The sequence below is a fragment of the Anomaloglossus baeobatrachus genome, chromosome 11, assembly GCF_048569485.1.
Source record: "Anomaloglossus baeobatrachus isolate aAnoBae1 chromosome 11, aAnoBae1.hap1, whole genome shotgun sequence".
Classification (NCBI taxonomy): Eukaryota; Metazoa; Chordata; class Amphibia; order Anura; family Aromobatidae; genus Anomaloglossus; species Anomaloglossus baeobatrachus.
The window spans coordinates 119,141,323-119,165,759 of NC_134363.1; the positions used below are offsets into that span (position 1 = coordinate 119,141,323).

The window sequence follows — 24,437 nt, forward strand, 5'->3', positions numbered from 1 at the left end:
TAACAATTATAAGTGAGGGCCGCATGATGGCCCCCTAACAATTATAAGTGAGGGCCACATGATGGCCCTCTAACAATTACGAGTTAGGGCCGTATGATGGCCCTCTAACAATTATAAGTGAGGGCCGCATGATGGCCCTCTAACAATTATAAGTGAGGGCCGCATTGTGGCCCTCTGACAATTATGAGTGAGGGCCGCCTGATGGCCCTCTAACAATTATGAATGAGGGCCGCATGATGGCCCTCTGACAATTATGAGTGAGGGCCGCCTGATGGCCCTCTAACAATTATAAGTGAGGGCCGCATGATAGCCCTCTGACAATTATGAGTGAGGGCCGCCTGATGGCCCTCTAACAATTACGAGTTAGGGCCGTATGATGGTCCTCTAACAATTATAAGTGAGGGCCGCAGGATAGCCCTCTAACAATTATGAGTGAGGGCCGCCTGATGGCCCTCTAACAATTATAAGTGAGGGCCGCAGGATAGCCCTCTGACAATTATGAGTGAGAGCCGCCTGATGGCCCTCTAACAATTATGAGTGAGGGCCGCATGATGGCCCTCTGACAATTATAAGTGAGGGCCACATGATGGCCCTCTAGCAATTATAAGTGAGGGCCGCATGATGGCCCTCTAACAATTATAAGTGAGGGCCGCAGGCTAGCCCTCTAACAATTATGAGTGAGGGCCGCCTGATGGCCCTCTAACAATTATAAGTGAGGGCCGCATGATGGCCCTCTGACAATTATGAGTGAGGGCCGCCTGATGGCCCTCTAACAATTATAAGTGAGGGCCGCATGATGGCCGTCTAACAATTATAAGTGAGGGCCGCAGGCTAGCCCTCTAACAATTATGAGTGAGGGCCGCCTGATGGCCCTCTAACAATTATAAGTGAGGGCCGCATGATGGCCCTCTGACAATTATGAGTGAGGGCCGCCTGATGGCCCTCTAACAATTATGAATAAGGGCCGCATGATGGCCCTCTGACAATTATGAGTGAGGGCCACCTGATGGCCGTCTAACAATTATAAGTGAGGGCTGCATGATAGTCCTCTGACAATTATGAGTGAGGGCCGCCTGATGGCCCTCTAACAATTATAAGTGAGGGCCGCATGATGGCCCTCTGATAGTTATAAGTGAGGGCCGCCTGATGGCCTTCTAACAATTATGAGTGGGGGCCGCCTGATGGCCCTCTAACAATTACGAGTTAGGGTCACCTGATGGTCCTCTAACAATTATGAGTGGGGGCCGCCTGATGGCCCTCTAACAATTACAAATGAGGGCTGCATGATGGACCTCTAAAAATTAGGAGCGAAGGCCGCATGATGACCCTGTTGATATGGTGGAGAAAGAGGACAAGAAAAAAAAGAAACCATGAACTGTATAGCTTTGTTTAAGTAGGAAGGAGTGCAGGGAAATACACCAGAAAGAAAAGAAGATTTGATTTGGCTTTATTTTCTCCTGCTGTTACCGGTGTGGTTGAGAAGTCTGGCCCAATCCAGGCATTGTTCATTTTGAGAATAGTCAACCTGTCAGCATTTTCAGTTGACCAGCGGATCTATCAGTTATTATGGTTATTTTCTGTTTTTGCCTCTCCTTCTTCAAATTTGTTTTCTTTTCTGTCCTCATAGCCATATGAAGACTTTTTTTTTACGAGTTGTACTTTTGATTGATTGCTCTCAGTGAGAGAAACAAAATTAAAATTTTGTAGTTGTGATACCTTTTAATGGCTAACTAAAATAAAAATATTTCAGTTAGCCATTAAAAGGTATCACAACTACAACATTTTAATTTTGTTTCTCTCACTGAGAGCAATCAATCATTTTTCAACTGGCTAACACGGTACCAAAACCTTTTTCTTTTAACTTGTACTTTAACTTGTACTTTTGAATGACACCATTCATTTTATCATGGGAAGTACTAGACAGTGGGAAAAAAAAATCAAGTGCGACAAAATTGCAAGAAAAGCGCAATTCCTCATTTTTTTTGTGGGGGTGGTTTATATAGAGTGTTGACTATACAGTAAAAACTTATTTTTAAATAAACTTTTTATTTTTAATGGGGGGCAAAATGAACATGATTTTTATTCATATTGTTAATAGATAAAATTGAATATATACAGTATACAGTGCCTACAAGTAGTATTCAACCCCCTGCAGATTTAGCAGGTTTGATAAGATGCAAATAAGTTAGAGCCTGCAAACTTCAAACAAGAGCAGGATTTATTAACAGATGCATAAATCTTACAAACCAACAAGTTATGTTGCTCAGTTAAATTTTAATAAATTTTCAACATAAAAGTGTGAGTCAATTATTATTCAACCCCTAGGTTTAAAATTTTGTGGAATAACCCTTGTTTGCAATTACAGCTAATTGTCTTTTATAAGACCTGATCAGGCCAGCACAGGTCTCTGGAGTTATCTTGGCCCACTCCTCCATGCAGATCTTCTCCAAGTTATCTAGGTTCTTTGGGTGTCTCATGTGGACTTTAATCTTGAGCTCCTTCCACAAGTTTTCAATTGGGTTAAGGTCAGGAGACTGACTAGGCCACTGCAACACCTTGATTTTTTCCCTCTTGAACCAGGCCTTGGTTTTCTTGGCTGTGTGCTTTGGGTCGGTGTCTTGTTGGAAGAAGAAATGACGACCCATCTTAAGATCCTTGATGGAGGAGCGGAGGTTCTTGGCCAAAATCTCCAGGTAGGCCGTGCTATCGATCTTCCCATGGATGCGGACCAGATGGCCAAGCCCCTTGGCTGAGAAACAGCCCCACAGCATGATGCTGCCACCACCATGCTTGACTGTAGGGATGGTATTCTTGGGGTCGTATGCAGTGCCATCCAGTCTCCAAACGTCACGTGTGTGGTTGGCACCAAAGATCTCGATCTTGGTCTCATCAGACCAGAGAACCTTGAACCAGTCTGTCTCAGAGTCCTCCAAGTGATCATGAGCAAACTGTAGACGAGCCTTGACATGACGCTTTGAAAGTAAAGGTACCTTACGGGCTCGTCTGGAACGGAGACCATTGCGGTGGAGTACGTTACTTATGGTATTGACTGAAACCAATGTCCCCACTGCCATGAGATCTTCCCGGAGCTCCTTCCTTGTTGTCCTTGGGTTAGCCTTGACTCTTCAGACAAGCCTGGCCTCGGCACGGGTGGAAACTTTCAAAGGCTGTCCAGGCCGTGGAAGGCTAACAGTAGTTCCATAAGCCTTCCACTTCCGGATGATGCTCCCAACAGTGGAGACAGGTAGGCCCAACTCCTTGGAAAGAGTTTTGTACCCCTTGCCAGCCTTGTGACCCTCCACGATCTTGTTTTGGATGGCCTTGGAATGCTCCTTTGTCTTTCCCATGTTGACAAAGTATGAGTGCTGTTCACAAGTTTGGGGAGGGTCTTAATTAGTCAGAAAAGGCTGGAAAAAGAGATAATTAATCCAAACATGTGAAGCTCATTGTTCTTTGTGCCTGAAATACTTCTTAATACTTTAGGGGAACCAAACAGAATTCTTGTGGTTTGAGGGGTTGAATAATAAATGACCCTCTGAATAAACTTTTCACAATTTAAAATATATATATATATATATATATATATATATATATATATCCATATATTTATTTTTTATTTATTTACTTTTTACTGTAGTTTTTTAGTCTCTTAGGGAACTTGAACCTGTGATCATCCATTCGCTCTTGTATTATATACAGCAATACTATGGTGTTTCTATATATACAAAAAAAATCAACACAGAGGCTAGCATTCACAGTGCTAGCATCATTACAGATAGATTTTCAGCTGTCATAGCAATTCATCGGCACCTAGTGTTTGTGTCACGGGACACTGATGGGTGCATAGAACGGTGCGCCCTCCCAGCCAGCGCTTTATAAATGCCTCTGTTAGAGATTGACAGCAGTATTTAACAGGTCAATAGTTACGGGTGAAGCTCTGCTCCACATGTGGCTATTAGACGCCGATGATGGGGAATATTACAGCCATTATCAGCTGGCAAGTATGTGGGCTCAATTCCTGAGCCCGCAACAAAGTCAGGGAAGGGTCATATGATGTACCAGTATTTTAGGGATTCAATAAGACTTGTCATTTGCCAATAAAATGTAATTCTGGCCTAAATGCTATTTTTCTCCTGAATCTAGCAGGTTTCTTTTTCAGCTAGAGTTGATACACATAGATTTGGTCCATGAGCCACATTTCTAATCTGTGGCTGTGGATGGGAGACATGAGAACTGTGTGCTATCTCTTCTTTTGATTAATGAGCCTAGCACAACATCATGGTTACAATATTGACGCACATGTGACATTGCGCCAGGCCAGGAATTCAAAAGAAGAGCCCTGGAGGAAGGAGGTGATTCTGGGTGCTGCTGGCCGATGGCCACAGGTTACTGATGCGGCCTGTAGAGCATGGCTTGCAAATTGATTGGTACCAACTCTAGTTTCGACTCCTCTTTGTTTATGAGACAAGGCCCCCTTTTCCTCATGTATAACTCAAATCTTGACAGCCAAAGGAACGTGGACCTCATGAAGACACCCACAGAGAAGAATTAAAGACCGCACCTTCCTGGCTTACAAGACTAGATTTACATAATGGAAGAAGAGGGCCATAGCTCATATAATAAGAGAGGCAAAGGAACAAAAAACAGCTATGCCAGACTCACGAGAATGGTGACATTTAGACCTGGAAAAATAATAAGTTGTGTAAAGCTTCTCTTTACACACCAGAGCCTAAGCTCCTCTTTACACACCAGATCCCAAGCTCCTGTTTACACTCCAGAGCCCAAGCTCCTCTTTACACACCAGAGCCCAAGCTCCTGTTTACACACCAGAGCCCAAGCTCCTGTTTACACACCAGAGCCCAAACTCATATTTACACACCAGAGCCCAAGGTCCTCTTTACAAACCAGAGCCCAAGGTCCTCGTTACACACCATTTCCCAAGGTCCTCTTTACACACCAGAGCACAAGCTCCTGTTTACCCACCAGAGCCCAAGCTCCTGTTTACAAACCAGAGCCCAAACTTCTGTTTACACACCAGAGCCCAAGCTCCTGTTTACACACCTGAGCTCAAGCTCCTGTTTACACACCAGAGCCCAAGCTCCTGTTTACACTCCAGAGCCCAACTCCTGTTTACACACCATAGCCCAAACTCCTGTTTACACACCATAGTCCAAGCACCTCTTTACACACCAGAGCCCAAGCTCCTGTTTACACACCAGAGCCCAAACTCATATTTACACACCAGAGCCCAAGCTCCTGTTTACACACCAGAGCCCAAGCTCCTATTTACACACCAGAGCCCAAGCTCTTATTTACACACCAGAGCCCAAGCTCCTGTTTACACACCAGAGCCCAAGCTCCTGTTTACACACCAGAGCCCAAGCTCCTCTTTACACATCAGAGCCCAAGCTCCTGTTTACACATCAGATCCCAATCTCCTGTTTACACACCAGAGCCCAATCTCCTGTTTACACACCAGAGCCCAAGCTCCTGTTTACACACCAGATCCGAAGCTCCTCTTTATACACCAGATCCCAAGCTCCTCTTTACACACCGGATCCCAAGCTCCTCTTTACACACCGGAGCCCAAGCTCCTCTTTACACACCGGAGCCCAAGCTCCTCTTTACACACCGGAGCCCCAGCTCCTATTTACACACCGGAGCCCAAGCTCCTCTTTACACACCGGAGCCCAAGCTCCTCTTTACACACCAGAGCCCAAGCTCCTCTTTACACACCGGAGCCCAAGCTCCTCTTTACACACCGGAGCCCAAGCTCCTCTTTAACCACCGGAGCCCAAACTCCTCTTTACCCACCGGAGCCCAAACTCCTCTTTACCCACCAGAGCCCAAGCTCCTCTTTACCCACCAGAGCCCAAGCTCCTGTTTACACACCAGAGCCCAAGCTCCTGTTTACACACCAGAGCCCAAACTCATATTTACACACCAGAGCCCAAGGTCCTCTTTACAAACCAGAGCCCAAGGTCCTCGTTACACACCATTTCCCAAGGTCCTCTTTACACACCAGAGCACAAGCTCCTGTTTACCCACCAGAGCCCAAGCTCCTGTTTACAAACCAGAGCCCAAACTTCTGTTTACACACCAGAGCCCAAGCTCCTGTTTACACACCTGAGCTCAAGCTCCTGTTTACACACCAGAGCCCAAGCTCCTGTTTACACTCCAGAGCCCAACTCCTGTTTACACACCATAGCCCAAACTCCTGTTTACACACCATAGTCCAAGCACCTCTTTACACACCAGAGCCCAAGCTCCTGTTTACACACCAGAGCCCAAACTCATATTTACACACCAGAGCCCAAGCTCCTGTTTACACACCAGAGCCCAAGCTCCTATTTACACACCAGAGCCCAAGCTCTTATTTACACACCAGAGCCCAAGCTCCTGTTTACACACCAGAGCCCAAGCTCCTGTTTACACACCAGAGCCCAAGCTCCTCTTTACACATCAGAGCCCAAGCTCCTGTTTACACATCAGATCCCAATCTCCTGTTTACACACCAGAGCCCAATCTCCTGTTTACACACCAGAGCCCAAGCTCCTGTTTACACACCAGATCCGAAGCTCCTCTTTATACACCAGATCCCAAGCTCCTCTTTACACACCGGATCCCAAGCTCCTCTTTACACACCGGAGCCCAAGCTCCTCTTTACACACCGGAGCCCAAGCTCCTCTTTACACACCGGAGCCCCAGCTCCTATTTACACACCGGAGCCCAAGCTCCTCTTTACACACCGGAGCCCAAGCTCCTCTTTACACACCAGAGCCCAAGCTCCTCTTTACACACCGGAGCCCAAGCTCCTCTTTACACACCGGAGCCCAAGCTCCTCTTTAACCACCGGAGCCCAAACTCCTCTTTACCCACCGGAGCCCAAACTCCTCTTTACCCACCAGAGCCCAAGCTCCTCTTTACCCACCAGAGCCCAAGCTCCTCTTTACCCACCAGAGCCCAAGCTCCTCCTTACCCACCAGAGCCCAAGCCCCTCTTTACACACCAGAGCCCAAGCCCCTCTTTACACACCAGAGCCCAAGCCCCTCTTTACACACCAGAGCCCAAGCTCCTCTTTACACACTAGAACCCAGGTACGGCTGTTACCTCTGCACCCGCTGGTCAAGAAGTCCTTTATCTCTGATTGAAGTAGCTAAATAGATTGATACAGCTTTTATCAGGAAATATGATGTCTGGGAACAGACTGACAGTAGATTGTTGGGACTATGTTTATTTCATTATTTTGTTCTAACTCTGGCAAATTCATGGTTTGAGAACATACGCAGAATAAAAAATGAAGCAAAAGGCTTGTGTGGCTGTCTATATATAGATTAATAATCGCAGGGATGACAGCTGCCAAAAAAAGGTTCACTCAGCTCACGTCAGATCAAACGATCAGAAGATCCAGCGCAGAAATACCCCTCTTACATTTACTTAACAAGACAGAATAAATGTACAATGTGAGAATTACTTTTGCAGAACTTTAGTCGCAATATAAAAAGACATTTCTTCTGTCATTACTACAGTATAATCAGTTCAGGAGCATGCTGGCTCTCATGAATGCCTGATCACGTTTTCCAAAGAAAGGAACATTAGTACAAAAGGAAAGTAAAGCCACTTTCACAGAAAAGTAATGTGGGCACATCCATCATTAGAGTTGCAAAACCCAGCTTGATTGCAGATCAGATCACCTGAGCTGACAGAATCATAGGGACGCTGTTACAGTATTTCTGGAAATCAGGCCTGTGGGTGGATCAGGAATTGTGACCTAAATACACATGCAGAAATGCATCCATCGGGCTCATTCACTCATTCAAACATCAGTGTTTATTCTAAAAACTCATCAGTGTTTTTGGTCATCAGAGTTTGGTCAGTGCCAGTTTTCACTATCTGTGTTTGATCAGAGTCTAAACACTTTTTCTCAAATTAAAAAATAAATCCAATGGATGTTTCTGAAGCTTTTTATAATAAATAAAGGGTGGTGGTCCCGGGCCGTACGGATGCTGATCCCCTTTGCCCCCTTACCCTTTGCAGGTTCTGTGTGCGGTAGTGTCTTCGGACGGGGTGCATGACACTTACTTGCTGCTTCGGGCCAGTGTCGATCACCCCAGCTGTCAGTCATCAACACAGATGGATAATATGAGCCGCAACACCAGACTTCTCTTGCCCAAACAGTCTTGTTTATGTTATTCTTCACACCGTTATGACAGACATGGCTTTCCTTTCTCTCTCTGTGGGGAACTATTCTTCATTCTGACCCCTGTGATATTGGACCTTATCCTCAATACTCCGGGGTATGTGTCTCTTTCCCTCTTATTCCTTGCACCTTCACTTCTGGGCCTGGCAGCTTTTCAAGCTGGACGATGCTCTAGGCCTCCTGGGGTGAATCATACGCTGTGAAGCTGCAAAGGATACCTCATGGCTCCCTGACTCGCCCTAGTACCGAGGCCACATCCGGTCACTCTTGCACCTACTTCTCAACTCTCGTTCCTCTTGAGCTCCCTCGCCTAGCCATCCTCCCTGCCTCCTGTCACTTTGCCCTTTTTCTACCTTAACCTTATCTTATTTAAAACTCAGTCTACCGCTGATTTAACCTAACCGCTAAATGGTAGCATTCCTTAACCTAGTATACTGTTCTAACTCTACTAAATATAATACCTGTTCTTCTCCAAAAACAACTTAAAAACTAACACATGGATTTATATTACTCAACAGTATGTATACACAAGACACAGCATATTTATATAATGGGGCACTGCCCACCTACTACATAAACATTTGGGGAAAACAGACAACATCCGAATGCTGACCAGTTTCTTCATGGACCCATAGGCGAATTTGACGCAAGACACCAATAAATATCTGATATTTCTCTGTGATTTTGTGCAGACCACTCGGTCCTCTAGAATACATGGGCATGTGAACAGCCCCATAGACTAAAATTGGTACACATTTTCTCTGAAAACCACGGCTAGAACTCATACGAGAAAAACTGATGTCTGAATGAGCTCTTATTCAGAATCAGAACATAGTAATAAAATGAAACCAGATGGATTGTTATACCAACTGAATGACAAAGAGGTTTTAATTAAATTTGTTATGCAGAGAGTATACCGGACATTTCATTATTGTGAATTGTCCTAGACGCTGCACTGAATACTGAGTGATGACTGTAGTAGTCTTCAGGATGGATGGTACAGTTGTCATTTAGGAGAGGAGGTGAGGGGTAGGAGGCAGATTAAAACTTTGTCTCAGTTTTCTAAGTAGTATGACCATCTAGCAACTACGCTGTAAACTTCTAACTTTTCAAGAAGCTTCAAAAATCTCATAAAAATATGTTCAAATAGCTAAATCCAAATAAGGGTAACTAGAAAAAATCCCTCTTAAAACGTATGTATAGAGACAACAAGCCAGCTCACCGTAGTCCCAGTCTGGAGTGTGCCACGTGTTCCGCACAGAAATCCCTGGTCCAGGGATCCAAAAAGAAAGAACAAATCCAGCAAATCGCAGGCGGGACTGAATAGAAGGTATTCTTTATTCCCCTTTCAAAAAATCCACAAACGGTAATGGCAGCCACAGAATATAACAAGAGGTTTGATCCAACGTGTTTCAACAGAAATATATTGCAAATTCGCTGGATTTGTTCTTTCTTTTTGGATTTTATAAAACTTATGAAATTTATTAGATATGCCATAAAATATCAACAAAATAAAAAAATGTGAACAAATTGATCAAAAATGGTGTATATCAGTATGTCATATGCCCCTAGTAGACTCGAACTTTAAGGTTCAGCGCCATTATCGTTGTTTTTTAGAGTTCCAACATCTGCAGCCAGGTAATGGTCTTCCTTAGGGTCTTTTTAGGGACAGTTATCAGCATCATGTGTATATATATATATATATATATATATACTGTATATATATAGTAATGACATATTTACCCATACTGTCCTTTGTCAAGTACAAGCCCCAATCCCTGATCAATAACATGCTTATATACACCACTTTTAATACATTTTTGATTGATTTGTTCATTTTATTGCATTTGTGTGCATTTACATTTTTGTGCATATTATTACATAAAACTCTCCCTAGAATGGTACCACACAATATGAACAGACTGGGAGGACAGGATAGGTATGCAGAGCTGCAGGAACAGATCAATATTGGGCCTAAATTACCCTGCTGCTGCCCCTAATAGATCGCCATACCTGGCCGTGGAGGTTGGCACCCTAATTAGCTCAAATAATGCCTCCGCTCATCCTCGACTCTCCCTAATGAGTACCTAAAACCTATTCCTATCTTACTATGTGAATACCAGTACACCACCAATCCACATAGACAAAACAAAAAACAAGAGCATCTCTATAGGGTCACCATTAGAAATCAACTGGCCCCCATACTTTTGGCATAAACTAAAAGAAGAGGTTCTTTGGATAAATTTACCTTAACGTTGAACGTTTTCCTTGTGTATATGGTTCAAAATTAGACATTAGGCATTAGCACATCTGTAGGCTTCATTTACACTGCAAGGCTATGTGCAAGCAACTGTTGCAAGGATTCTGCATGGCGTTTTAGGGCACTCTTTTGTATGCCAAGTTTGACCATTGCTTTCAGGGATGAATATCTCCATAATATAGCAAGCAATAGAAAATGGCACCATTTTATTTCTTTTAAAATTCTACTCACAAATTCTGCATATTCCATATGAGAGGCGAATGGGCCCAACATACCTCCATTGGTGTTTAATTATAGCTCCTTACAAATAGCCATACAATGGCAGCTAATTCGGTAAGATGCATAATATAAATATATAGGGCAGTGGTATAAAAACATCTGGTTCTGACTTCTGTAAATTTAGCCCATTAGCTGTAACATATGCCATAGCAAGATTGTTTCTGCATGTAGAATAGAGCTTTGGAATATAATATTCTGGAGAAGAACTTTATGATCCCCCAAATCTCTTACTCGTTTAAGATTTTTCCTTCTTTTCCTTCGAGTTACAGCTTCTGACATCTTCCACTCATCTCCAATCTGTCTTCTATTCTCTATTTCTTTAGTGCTAACAGTTTTCATATTTTTCCAACAGGTACCTCACATAAAAGTATCACCTGAGGAATTTTTAAGGTTTCAGTTTCAGAGATTCACCACTTTGAACCTTCATCCCAGCAACACAGACATCAGTGCAGCGATTGCAGCTCTGCTTAATTTCTTCAACAGCACCACTGCCTGTCTTATCTGCGCCAAAGCGGAGTGTAAGTACCTGCCACTATAATCAATTTACCAGCTGTCTCAATTTACTTGTCCCCATTTAACCTTAAAAAACAGACTGAGTTGTTCTAGTTTGAAGTATTGTGAAATGTATTTATGCAATATGCTGAAAATAACATCCAGAAATTCTGCTGATCAGGGTCGGACTGGCCCACCGCGAAGCAGGAGAATTCCCCGGGGGGCCTCTCTGTACTATATGCAAAGGCAGCATTTCATTTATTTAACAAACTACTCATTTTATTATTTTATGGAAGCAAATGGATGAAATTGCATAAAAGTGCAGCAGCAATTCTCATAGCATCCTCCATCCTATAATATTTGTTTGTAGCTGAAAATACCAAAAACAATGTTACTGGTGGGCACTTGGGACCCCTGTCCAACACTGCTGCCAACGACCTCCCTGAAGTGTGTATATGCTGAGAGATAACCAACAAGTGATGCCAGGGATTTCCTTACCGACGTACATGGCTACATGTCTCGTGCTATTAAAATGAGTGACCTGGTTGTTGTGGAAATGCTTATGGACGCAGGTTCAATTTACCAAGATTGTTATCTCATTTCTATAATTATCACTACGATTGTAACTGTAATTTGTGCTAGATCAATAATCCCGCTGTGTAATAGGCCTTTCATTAATCAGGATTGATTATCGTTTGAAGCTTGTGAATGGATTCAGTTTGCTTTATTCTCCTAAATAACATTCATTGGTGTATTTATTATATGAAAGGTTCACATTTAATACAAGATTTGTTAAAGAGATTGGCCAGCTATTAAAAAAAAATAATAATAAAAACATATCCAGAATGCTGCAAAATAATAAAATAAGGAACACTTAAAGGGCTACATTTCCATCTCCAAGATCCTATCCCAATATGTAGTAGGTGTAATAATGATAATATTAGTAAATACCTACAATTAGAAATATAGTATAGTTCTTTTCATTAGCCATGTCTCTTACATCATGTGCAGGGCATTACTGTAGCTTAGGTATCCATGGTTATGATCATTAGCAACTATTTAATTAAAGAAGTTGCCCATTTACCAAAACTGATTTTTTTTTTCTCCTAAATCTTGCTAATATGTGCCTCTCTACACATCTATTATGTTATTTCAGCAATATTACCTTTTATCATGCTCTAGCAGCACATCCTCATTGCTGGCTCCAGCTCTGATGGGGTTAATCTCTCTCCTGACTTCCTGGGTTCAGTTCCTACAACTCCCATGATTCTTTGCAGTGGCCTGTATCTCACACCCACTCAGCACTCCCCCCACTCCTCCCTGTCATCTTTCCTGTGTATTACACCTACTACATATTGAGATAGGATCTTGGAGATGAGAATACCCCTTTAACCCCTTCACGACCATGGACGGAAAGATCCGTCATGGTGCCCTGGGCCTTAACGACCAAGGACGGATCTTTCCGTCATGGCGTAATCGCGACACCGGAGCCTCCGGTGACTGCGAAAAGTTAGCATAAACCACAGATTCGGGGAGGAGGGGACCTGTACCTGACCTCAGGAGGGGTGGTGCCTCCTCCCCGGACCTACGGAGGCTGTGATTGGCAGACGAACGCCGCTCAACCAATCACAGCCAATGTAATGTTCCAGCCATTTAAAATGTAAAAAAGCAAAAAAGAAAATATCATTACTTACAGCAAGATGGAATTGCAGCTGTATATTGCTCAGGCCAAAAGACTACTACTACTCCAGCAGGATACAGCTAAACCCCCACTAGGTGGAGGCAACACAGGTGCAGGTGGAGCCATTCACACGCACTTCCAAATATGGAGGAGGTGATGGCTGGATGGTAAAACTGCACACTGGTGGCTTGCATAGAGCACTGTTCACACTAGCAGACGCACAGTCACAAACCCGCAGCCTATTAGGTGACGCCCATACTATTAGATCAGGCGGGCTGCCAAGCCATACCCCCACTGCGCGCTACGTAGGGACAGAAACTCCGATAGCAAGGCCTAACAAAAAGGGGCGAGGGTTGTAGGCTTACGTCTTATGGCCATAACGCTAACAAAAAACCTCAAAAACATTCTTGTACAGGATACAGCCAGGCCCCTTTTTGTTAGGCCTTGCTATCGGAGTTTCTGTCCCTACGTAGCGCGCAGTGGGGGTACGGCTTGGCAGCCCGCCTGATCTAATAGTATGGGCGTCACCTAATAGGCTGCGGGTTTGTGACTGTGCGTCTGCTAGTGTGAACAGTGCTCTATGCAAGCCACCAGTGTGCAGTTTTACCATCCAGCCATCACCTCCTCCATATTTGGAAGTGCGTGTGAATGGCTCCACCTGCACCTGTGTTGCCTCCACCTAGTGGGGGTTTAGCTGTATCCTGCTGGAGTAGTAGTAGTCTTTTGGCCTGAGCAATATACAGCTGCAATTCCATCTTGCTGTAAGTAATGATATTTTCTTTTTTGCTTTTTTATATTATATGTAGTGTAGGGACCTACAAGCATGAGGTTCCCGTGACGAGGGTTGTAGGCTTACGTCTTATGGCCATAACGCTAACAAAAAACCTCAAAAACTTTTTTGTACAGGATACAGCCAGGCCCCTTTTTGTTAGGCCTTGCTATCGGAGTTTCTGTCCCTACGTAGCGCGCAGTGGGGGTACGGCTTGGCAGCCCGCCTGATCTAATAGTATGGGCGTCACCTAATAGGCTGCGGGTTTGTGACTGTGCGTCTGCTAGTGTGAACAGTGCTCTATGCAAGCCACCAGTGTGCAGTTTTACCATCCAGCCATCACCTCCTCCATATTTGGAAGTGCGTGTGAATGGCTCCACCTGCACCTGTGTTGCCTCCACCTAGTGGGGGTTTAGCTGTATCCTGCTGGAGTAGTAGTAGTCTTTCAGCCATTTAAAATGACTGAAACATTGAAATCCAGCCCTGACCAGTGCAGCTGTAGCACTGGCCATTGGCTGGAGCTGGGTGACCTCACTGGATCACCCTCCCCCAGTTCCAGCAGCTCTGATTGGAGAGATCGGCCTTGTGACCGATCTCTCCAATCGCCATGGACCTGTTGCCGGTGACCGCCCCCGTCACCGTCACTTGTCGTCCCTGCAGCACGCCAGCACAATGAGTGTATACAGTGCAATGGCAGGGCGACAAGCTCCGGTCCCATGCTGTTATGTAACCGGAGCATGGGACCCGGAAGTTGCTGCGCCGCCATTGCACTGTATGAAACTGGCGAAAAGCCTCCCGATCCGCCGCCGCTGCCCTCCGCGATCTGCCACCTGTCTCCCCGATCTGCTGCCCGCACCCCCACCCCTCGTATCTGCTGCCCGCACCCTCACCCCCACACCTCCCGATCCGTCGCCGCCGCTGCCCTCCGCGATCTGCCACCTGTCTCCCGATCTGCTGCCCACACCCTCACACCTCCCGATCTGCCGCCGCCGCTGCCCTCCGCGATCTGCTACCTGTCTCCCGATCTGCTGCCCTCACCCCCACCCCTCGTATCTGTTACCCACACCCTCACCCCCACACCTCCCGATCCGCCGTCGCCGCTACCCTCTGTGATCTGCCACCTGTCTCCCGATCTGCTGCCCGCACCCTCACACCTCCCGATCCGCCGCCGCCGCTGCCCTCCGCGATCTACCACCTGTCTCCCGATCTGCTGCCCGCACCCCCACCCCTCGTATCTGCTGCCCGCACCCTCACCCCCACACCTCCAGATCCGCCGCCGCTGCCCTCCGCGATCTGCCACCTGTCTCCCGATCTGCTGCCCGCACCCTCACCCCCACACCTCCCGATCCGCCGATGTCCTCCGCGATCTGCCACCTGTCTCCCGATCTGCTGCCCGCACCCCCACCCCTCGTATCTGCTGCCCGCACCCTCACCCCCACACCTCCCGATCCGCCGCCGCTGCCCTCCGCGATCTGCCACCTGTCTCCCGATCTGCTGCCCGTACCCCCACCCCTCGTATCTGCTGCCCGCACCCCCACACCTCCCGATCCGCCGCTGTCCTCCGCGATCTGCCACCTGTCTCCCCGATCTGCTGCCCGCACCCCCACCCCTCGTGATCTGCTGCCCGCACCCCCACCCCCACACCTCCCGATCCGCCGCTGCCCTCCGCGATCTGCCACCTGTCTCCCCGATCTGCTGCCCGCACCCTCACCCCTCGTGATCTGCTGCCCGCACCCCCACCCCTCCCGATCCGCCGCTGCCCTCCTCCGTCTGCCACAGTGTCACCGCTCTCCCCGATCTGTTGCCCGGCCCCTCCCCCTCGTGATCGGCTGCGCGCCCCCTCTCCCCCATTATGCGCTGCGCGCCCCCTCTCCTCCATTATGCGCTGCGCTCCCCCTCTCCTCCGTTATGCGCTGCATGCCCCCTCTCCTCCGTTATGCGCTGCCCGCCACTCCCCCTCGTGATCGGCTGGCGCCTCCTCCCCTCCGTGATGTGCTGCCCACTCCCCCCCACCTCTCACCCCCGTGATCGGCTACCCGCCCCCTCCCCTGTCACCCCCGTGATGTGTGCTCCCTTCCCTGTCACCCCCGTGATGTGTGCTCCCTCCCCTGTCACCCCCGTGATGTGTGCTCCCTCCCCTGTCACCCCCGTGATGTGTGCTCCCTTCCCTGTCACCCCCGTGATGTGTGCTCCCTCCCCTGTCACCCCCGTGATGTGTGCTCCCTCCCCTGTCACCCCCGTGATCTGTTCTCCCTCCCCTGTCACCCCCGTGATCTGTGCTCCCTCCCCTGTCACCCCCGTGATCTGTGCTCCCTCCCCTGTCACCCCCGTGATCTGCTGTCCGCTCTCCCGCCACCTCTCACCCCCGTGATCTGTGCTCCCTCCCCTGTCACCCCCATGATCAGCTGTCCGCTCTCCCACCACCTCTCACCCCCGTGATCTGTGCTCCCTCCCCTGTCACCCCCGTGATCTGTGCTCCCTCCCCTGTCACCCCCGTGATCTGCTGTCCGCTCTCCCGCCACCTCTCACCCCCATGATCTGTGCTCCCTCACCTCTCACCCCCGTGATCTGTGCTCCCTCACCTCTCACCCCCGTGATCTGTGCTCCCTCACCTCTCACCCCCGTGATCTGTGCTCCCTCATCTCTCACCCCCGTGATCTGTGCTCTGCTCACCTGTCTCCCCCGTGATCTGCGCTGTGCTCCCTCTCCCACCTCTCACCCTCCCCAATCTGCTGCCTCTTTCATCTCCTGTGATCCTGCTGCCTAGATCCATCCTGTAAGGTAACTATCCCCAATCTCACCTCCCACTCCCCATCCCCCATCCCTCCTTCACCCCATCCTCTGCCGCTCCTGCATCCACTGCGCCCTCTCCCATCCGCCCCCACCCTATCCCAGCCGCCTCCACCCTATCCCAGCCGCCTCTGTCTCACAATCACAGATGCTCCCTTTATATGCCGCTGCCCCCCCATCTGCCGCCCCCCATCTGCCGCTGTTCTGATCCATCCTGTAAGTATTGTTCGTGGCTCTTTTCTAACTATCCCCAATCGCATCTCCCACTCCCTCTCCCCCCCTCGCTTGCCGCCAAGTGCTGATCAGCTACGTGATTGGCTGATCAGGTACGTAATTGTTGCTCTAGTTTTTGCTTTTTTTGTGCACCCCAAATAAAAAAAAAAAAACTTGAACAATTAGGTACCTGATCAGCAAGCGTCCTGCAGTCGTACTCGACTTTGGACAGGACTTTTTTCCATCCCACCTAGTCCCCCCCCCCTTTTTTGCAGAACATTCGTGCGTGCGCCCTGTTTTATTTTTCTATGCCATGGGGGGTCTAGTTTCCAAAATGGGGTCACATGTGGGGGAGCTCCACTGTTTCGGCACCTCAGGGGGTCTCCAAACACAGCATGGAATACGCTAATTATCCCAGACAATTTTGCGTTTGAAAAGTCAAATGACGCTCCTTGCATTCCGAGCCCTGCTGTGTGCCCAAACATTTGATTTCCACCACATATATCTGTGTACTCAGGAGAAATTGCACCATACATTTTATGGTGCAATTTTTCCTGATACCGTTGTGAAAAAAAAAGCTACCTGGTTGAAGTAACAATTTTGTGGTAAAAAAAAATTTTTTTATTTTCACGGCTCAACTCTATTAACTTTTGTGAAGCCCCCAGAGGATCAAAGTGCTCAATAAACATCTAGATAAATTCCATGAGGGGTCTAGTTTCCAAAATGGGGTCACATGTGGGGGAGCTCCACTGTTTCGGCACCTCAGGGGGTCTCCAAACACAACATGGAATACGCTAATTATCCCAGACAATTTTGCGTTTGAAAAGTCAAATGACGCTCCTTGCATTCCAAGCCCTGCTGTGTGCCCAAACATTTGATTTCCACCACATATGAGGTATCTGTGTACTCAGGAGAAATTGCACCATACATTTTATGGTGCAATTTTTCCTGATACCCTTGTGAAAACAAAAAGCTACCTGGTTGAAGTAACAATTTTGTGGTAAAAAATTTTTTTATATTTTCACGGCTCAACTCTATTAACTTTTGTGAAGCCCCCAGAGGATCAAAGTGCTCAATAAACATCTAGATAAATTTCATGAGGGGTCTAGTTTCCAAAATGGGGTCACATATGGGGGAGCTCCACTGTTTCGGCACCTCAGGGGCTCTCCAAACGCAACATGGTGCGGCTAACGATTCCAGCTAATTTTCTGTTCAAAAAGTCAAATGACGCTCCTTCCCTTCCGAGTCCTGCGGTGCGCCCAAACAGTGGTTTTTCGCCACATATGAGGTATCTGCGTGCTCAGAAAAAATTGCCCAACAAATTTTGGGGGTTCATTTAATCCTGCTACCCTTGTGAAATGCAATATTTGAGGCTAAATTAACATTTTTGTTGCAAAAAGTAAAATGTTCATTTTTTCCTTCCACATTGCTTTAGTTACTGTGAAGCACCAGAAGGGTTAATAACCTTCTTGAATGTGGTTTTGAGTAGCCTGAGGGGTGCCGTTTTTGGAATGGTGTCACTTTTGGGTGTTCTGTGTCATGTAGACCTTTCAAAATCGCTTAAAATGTGATGTGGTCCCTAAAAAAAGTGGCTTTGTAAATTTTGTTGTAAAAATGAGAAATTGCTCATAAACTTTGAACCCCTATAACGTCCTTAATTTATTTATTTTTTTTTCAAAAATTGTTCTGATGTAAAGTAGACATGTGGGAAATGTTATTTATTAATTATTTTGTGTCATATGTCTCGTTGATTTTAGAGCATAAAAATTCAAAGTTCAAAAATTACAAAAGTTTCAAAATTTTTGCGAAATTTCTGTTTTTTTCACAAAGAAACACAAAAAATATCGGCCTAAATTTACCACTTACATGAAGCCCAATATGTCATGAAAAAACAATCTCAGAATCACCGGGATCCGTTGAAGCGTTCCAGAGTTATAACCTCATAAAGTGACACTGGTCAAAATTGCAAAAAATGGCCTGGTCTTTAGGGTCAAAATAGGCTTGGGGCTGAAGGGGTTAAGTTAGCGATTTCCCACCACTCCTATTCTAGTGTTGTTCACATCTCCTACTGATCTCTGTATCCCATATTGAGTTCCCCTACTAATCTCTGCACCCCATAATGAGTTCAATAGGTACATAACCGCTGCAGCTAATCCTTGGCTGTAGTGATGACATCATCACTGCAGCCAGTGATTGGCTTTTGTGGCCATATATCACATGATGGTACAGGAGGAACAGAGACCAGAATTGTACCTCCTACTTGGTACATGTGATCGCTGAAGTCAATCAGTGGTCATAGAGGTGACCATTGCATCCCATTACAACCAGTCATTGGCTGTATTGGTCAGATGTCCCTCTAGACTTAAAGGGGTATGCCTAGCTCCAACATCCTGATCCAATATGTAGTAGATGTAGTAGTAGTAGATGTAATATTAGCAAATACCTCCAATTAGAAATGTAGTATAGTTCTCCTGATATAGCCATGTCTCTCACCTCATGTGCAGGGCATTGTGGCTTAGGTATCCATGGTTACGACCACTAGCACTAACTAACTGTCACTATATGAGTGATCGTAACCATGGATACCCAAGCTGCTGTAATTACTTGCACATGAAATAAGCAACATAGCTAATCAGGAGAGCTACACTGCATTACTAATTGGATGTATTTGCTAATATTATTATTATTACACCTCCTATATATTGGGATAGGATCTTGTAGATGGGAATAACCCTTTGAGAAGAAGTGCAGTGATTCCCTGTGGACCTCAAAGGCATTGAAATGGTAGAGATCCAGATTAGTAAGGTGCCTGTTACTAGTTACTATTATTTTAATAGCATTCTGTCTATTTTTCTTTTATTTTTTTCAGCTACTGACAATTGTCTTTAATTGAGGTATTTTCTATTTCCAAGAAACTGAGTACTTGCAGGCAGGTGACTTCAGAACTTACTACTGATCAGTGGAGGTTCCAACATTGCTGATCTATACAAAGTAATTTACACACAATGGGACCAATTCAACATTTTACCATTTTTATTTTGTCACTTTCTTTTTTTGCCTTGTGGTATTCATTGACATTTTTTTGCCAGAAAATCGTCAAAGTAGTTGTCACGGGTGTGTCATGGATGACAGACAGTCATGTGGTTTCTGGGAATAGAAGGTCACAGCGTTTGGCTGCGCAAAATGCTCCCTGACTTTCTATTGTTCCTGCTGTCAGTATTCATTGTATTAGGTAGCTATCCTGCTGGATTTTCATCTCTCCCCCTTTAGAACCCAGCGGAAGCTCGCCTTCCGCCCAGCTGCTGAATTATCAGTATTCTCCAGGCCTTAAATACTTCCATCTTCCCTGGACTTGTGCTGGAGATATTATTCAGTTAATTCTAGCTCTGTTTGCAAGCAGACGACTTGTACTCATCTGTGGTATCGTTGCTGAAGCTTTGCTGAACTTCTGCTTGATTCATCTGTGGATAAGTAGTTTATGCTTTTTCCCTCATGTGTCCTCCTTGTGTATTTCTTTAACAATTAGTGGGGTTAACGAAGAGCTTAGAGTCCAGCAGTAGGGATACCTAGGATCGGGTATCCGACTCGGCGAGAGGTGCAGAACCTATCTAGGGTGGTGAGGAAACCCAAGACCAGTGGTAGGTTTGGTCAGGGGTCACCTTCCCTTACCTTTCAGTGCTCGCTTGGTACTTCCCCGTACATAGCATGGTTGTAGTACTTGTGGTTCCTGAATTTTTCACAAAATCAAAACTACTCCAGTTATTTGTGCAACAATATTGTGACTTTTTCAAAATTTGAAATGAATGAATCAACCACAAACACTTGGAAACCCCAAATTATGCCCACATTGACGAACATAAAAAAACAAACACAAAAAGTAGACTTAAAAAAAATTCACATTAAAGGAAGAATAAAGCGCAAATGAAAAAACTGCTGAAAAAAACACCAAAAACTGGACAAAAAATACAAATGCAATAATAAATCCGGCCCAATGCTCTTTAGAGTACATGTAGCACTTCACTTACTAATGAACATAAAATATCTGTACTTTCTATACTGTACTGTTTTAATGATGGCATAAGATATAAAGAACATTTATTGGATCAGATGCTTGGAGCAGACGTAAGAAAGAAACAACCTGCTGCACAACACTTGGAGCTGGGGGTGTAAACGCATCTGGAACAAAATGTTGAATTGATTGAAAGAACAATTAATTCCTGCTGATTAACACAAGGAAAGTCAATGCCTGGTATTGTCTTATTGAAAAGTCTACTTGGTGTGTCGATGCCTGAAAGAACATAATGTTATCAAGAGGTAGAACACAATGCAAAATGGGCAATAACGTCCATAAGCTGAACAAAGAAGTCCGGTTACCTGTCCAAGGGAAAAAGAGGGTGCTGGGAAAATAAGACATTTCGATAGAACTTTACATGTCGTATAATGCCATATTGTGCATATTTTTTCTTTAATAAATTAAAGAAATTGATTTAAATATAATCAATGTCATTTTTCAAGCACACGAGCTGTGGTGCCTCCTATAACTTTGTGCTAAAGAGACATAGGCCTCTGTATGACCCCTGTTTCTGATATTATTGCCCACATTTAATGTTTCTGGAAGCTTCCAATGATATCATGTATGAATGCATGAATCCAACAAAAAACCTCCATGTACCTCTGTAAGAAATTGATGACATGCAAAGGTGTAGTTTGGTATCATAGTGCTACATTATTATTATTATTTATTATAGCACCATTTATTCCATGGCACTTTACATGTGAAAGGGGTATACATAATAGGGACAAGTACAATAATCAAGAGAGGACCCTGCCCACAAGGGCTCACAGTCTCCAGGAGGAGAGAGAACCCTACCCGCGAGGGCTCACAGTCTCCAGGAGGAGAGAGAACCCTGCCTGCGAAGGCTCACAGTCCACAGGAGGAGAGAGGACCCTGCCCATGAGGCCTCACAGTCTACAGGAGGAGAGAGGACTCTGCCCGCGAAGGCTCAAGGTCTACAGGAGGAGAGAGGACAATGCCCGCGAGGGCTCACAGTCTACAGGAGAGAGGACCCTGCCCACGAGGGCTCACAATCTACAGTAGGAGAGAGGACCCTGCCCATGAGGGCTCACAGTCTACAGGAAGAGAGAGAACCCTGCCTGCAAGGGCTCACAGTCTACAGGAGGAGAGAGGACTCTACCCGAATGGGCTCACAGTCTACAGGAGGAGAGAGGACCCTGCCCATGAGGGCTCACAGTCTACAGGAGGAGAGAGGACCCTGCCCACGAGGGCTCACAGTCTACAGGAGGAGAGAGGACTCTGCCCACGAGGGCTCACAGTCTACAGGTGAGAGGACCCTGCCCACAAGGGCTCACAGTTTACAGGAGAAGAGAGGACCTGCCCATGAGGGCTCACAGTCTACAGGAGTGGAGAGGATCCTGCACACAAGGGCTCATAGTCTACAGGGAATGGGTGAAGAGACAGTATGTCAGGGTAGAGATGATCATGCAAGGCTATGGAGGACTGAGGGTTACTGCAGGTTGTAGGTTTGGCGGAAGAGATGGGTCTTCACGTTCCTTTTGAAGCTTTAAACAGTTGGCAAGAGTCTGATATGCGGGGGTAGAGACTTCCAGAGTATGGGGGAGGCACAGGAGAAATCTTGGATATGATTGTGGGAAGAGGAGATGCTAGGGGAGTAGAGAAGGAGATCTTGTGAGGATCGGAGGTTACATGCTATTAAGTACCAGGAGACTAGGTCACAGATGTATGGACGAGTCAGGTTGTGGATGGCATTGTATGTCATGGTTAGGGTTTTGAACTGAAGTCGTTGGGAAATGGGAAGCAGTAGGTACTGGCAGAGAGGGGAAGTTAGGCAATAGCAGGTGGACAGGTGGATTAGCCGGGCAGCATAGTTTAGAATGGATTGAAGGGGTGCAAGACTGTTAGAAGGGAGGCCACAGAGCAGGGGGTTGCCGTAGTCCAGGCGAGATATAATAAGGGCATGCACTAGTGTTTTTCCAGCTTCATGGGAAAGGAATGTACAAATCCAGGAAATATTTTTGGCTTGGAGGCGGTAGGAGTTGAAGAGGGCTTCACCTCAAAGAATGGATGCAATACGAGTACCATCCATTGTAAAATTAGAGATGCCTAAACCCTTTCTCTGTATTGGCAGTGTCTGGTGCTGGTATGATATAAATTTATGACATAGACTATAGAATTTATTTCCTTCTTTTTGTAACTAGACCACCATCTTTGTTTTCTGCATTTAATTACTAAAAGTATATCTGTACTTACAGGTTTTAGACACTTTTCTTTAATGATATGGGGTTTATTCAGCACCTCTGTTGTCCGGCATATCAAAGATTTGGTAGTTCTATTATTTAGTGGTTTTTTTCAGCTCCCATGAAAGAGCAAAGAACAGACGTTGTAAACTCAGGTGGGAAAATAGCCTTACTAAAAACAAGGTTTTTTTCATAATTATTTTTGCGAAAACCAGAAACCCTATTCTAAGGATAAGCAAGTAGCCTCATCAGAAGGAAAACTGCATCATCTCTAGTAGTACCTATTGGATGTAAGAATCCTAAAAGTCAATGTTGGCCCTTTAACATATCTTGCCATAAGACTTAGGCGGGCTTTGCACGTTACGACATCGCAAGCCGATGCTGCAATGTCGCACGCGATAGTCCCCGCCCCCGTCGCAGGTACAATATCTTGTGAAAGCTGGCGTAGCGAAAATTATCGCTACGCCGGCTTCACATGCACTCACCTGCCCTGCGACCATCGCTCTGGCCGGCGACCCACCTTATTAAGGAGGTGGGTCGTGCAGCGTCACTGCGACGTCACACGGCAGGCGGCCAATAGGAGCGGAGGGGCGGAGATGAGCAGGATGTAAACATCCCGCCCACCTCCTTCCTTCCGCATAACGTACGGAAGCCGCGGTGACGCCGGTAGGAGATGTTCCTCGCTCCTGCGACTTCACACACAGCGATGTGTGCTGCCGCAGGAGCGAGGAACAACATCGGACCGTCGCGTCAGCGTAATTATGGATTACGCCGGCGCTGCACCGATGATACGATTACGACGCTTTTGCGCTCGTTAATCGTTTCATCTAGGCTTTACACACTGCGATGTTGCATGCGATGCCGGATGTGCGTCACTTTCAATTTGACCCCACGGACATCGCACCTGCGATGTCGTAGTTTGCAAAGCCCGCCTTAGGATCAGAAGCCAAACCAGAAATTCAATTTGCAGACACAAGTTTCAGGGTTTTGCCCCTCCTCAGTGCAAAACAGGAGATCTGATTTGGCTACTTGTGAGGCCTCTAATTGGGGGTGCAATTAAGAATTTTTCTTCTTGTGAGGAGTGATGTACCTGAAATGCCAGTGTAAGGAGACTTATAGGCCTCTGGAAAATTAAATATGTAGATAGCTTCTTGAAAAGCAAGAGTACTTGATTTCTGGTGCCACCTATTGGATGTAACAATTCTAAAAGGTTGATATTGACTAGCGCCAGAGACCAAGTCCTCTCCCTTCAGAAGAGGCTATTTGCATATTTAATTTCTTTGAGGAGCATTCCAAGACTTATAAGTCTCCTCACACTGGTATATCAAGCATGCCACTCTCCACCTTTAGAAACATTCCCTTTTAGACTTTAAGGAGATGATCACACAATGCAGATTTGTTGTGTAATGATGTTGATTCATAATCATGCAAAAAATGTTTTCAAATAGGGGAGTAAATTGAAATGGATTTAAGGACA

At 46.0% G+C, this 24,437-nt stretch overlaps 1 protein-coding gene across 4 annotated transcripts in view; it reads left to right on the forward strand.

Annotated features, from left to right (window-relative positions):
- The window catches only part of GRIK4 (glutamate ionotropic receptor kainate type subunit 4), a 564,520-nt gene that overhangs the window by 316,644 nt on the left and 223,439 nt on the right, over positions 1-24,437 (forward strand). For all 4 annotated transcript variants that reach the window (XM_075328390.1, XM_075328391.1, XM_075328388.1 and 1 more), the window contains exon 5: positions 11,092-11,257. In XM_075328390.1, the coding sequence (XP_075184505.1) occupies positions 11,092-11,257 (166 nt within the window). The remainder of the gene's footprint in view (positions 1-11,091; positions 11,258-24,437) is intronic.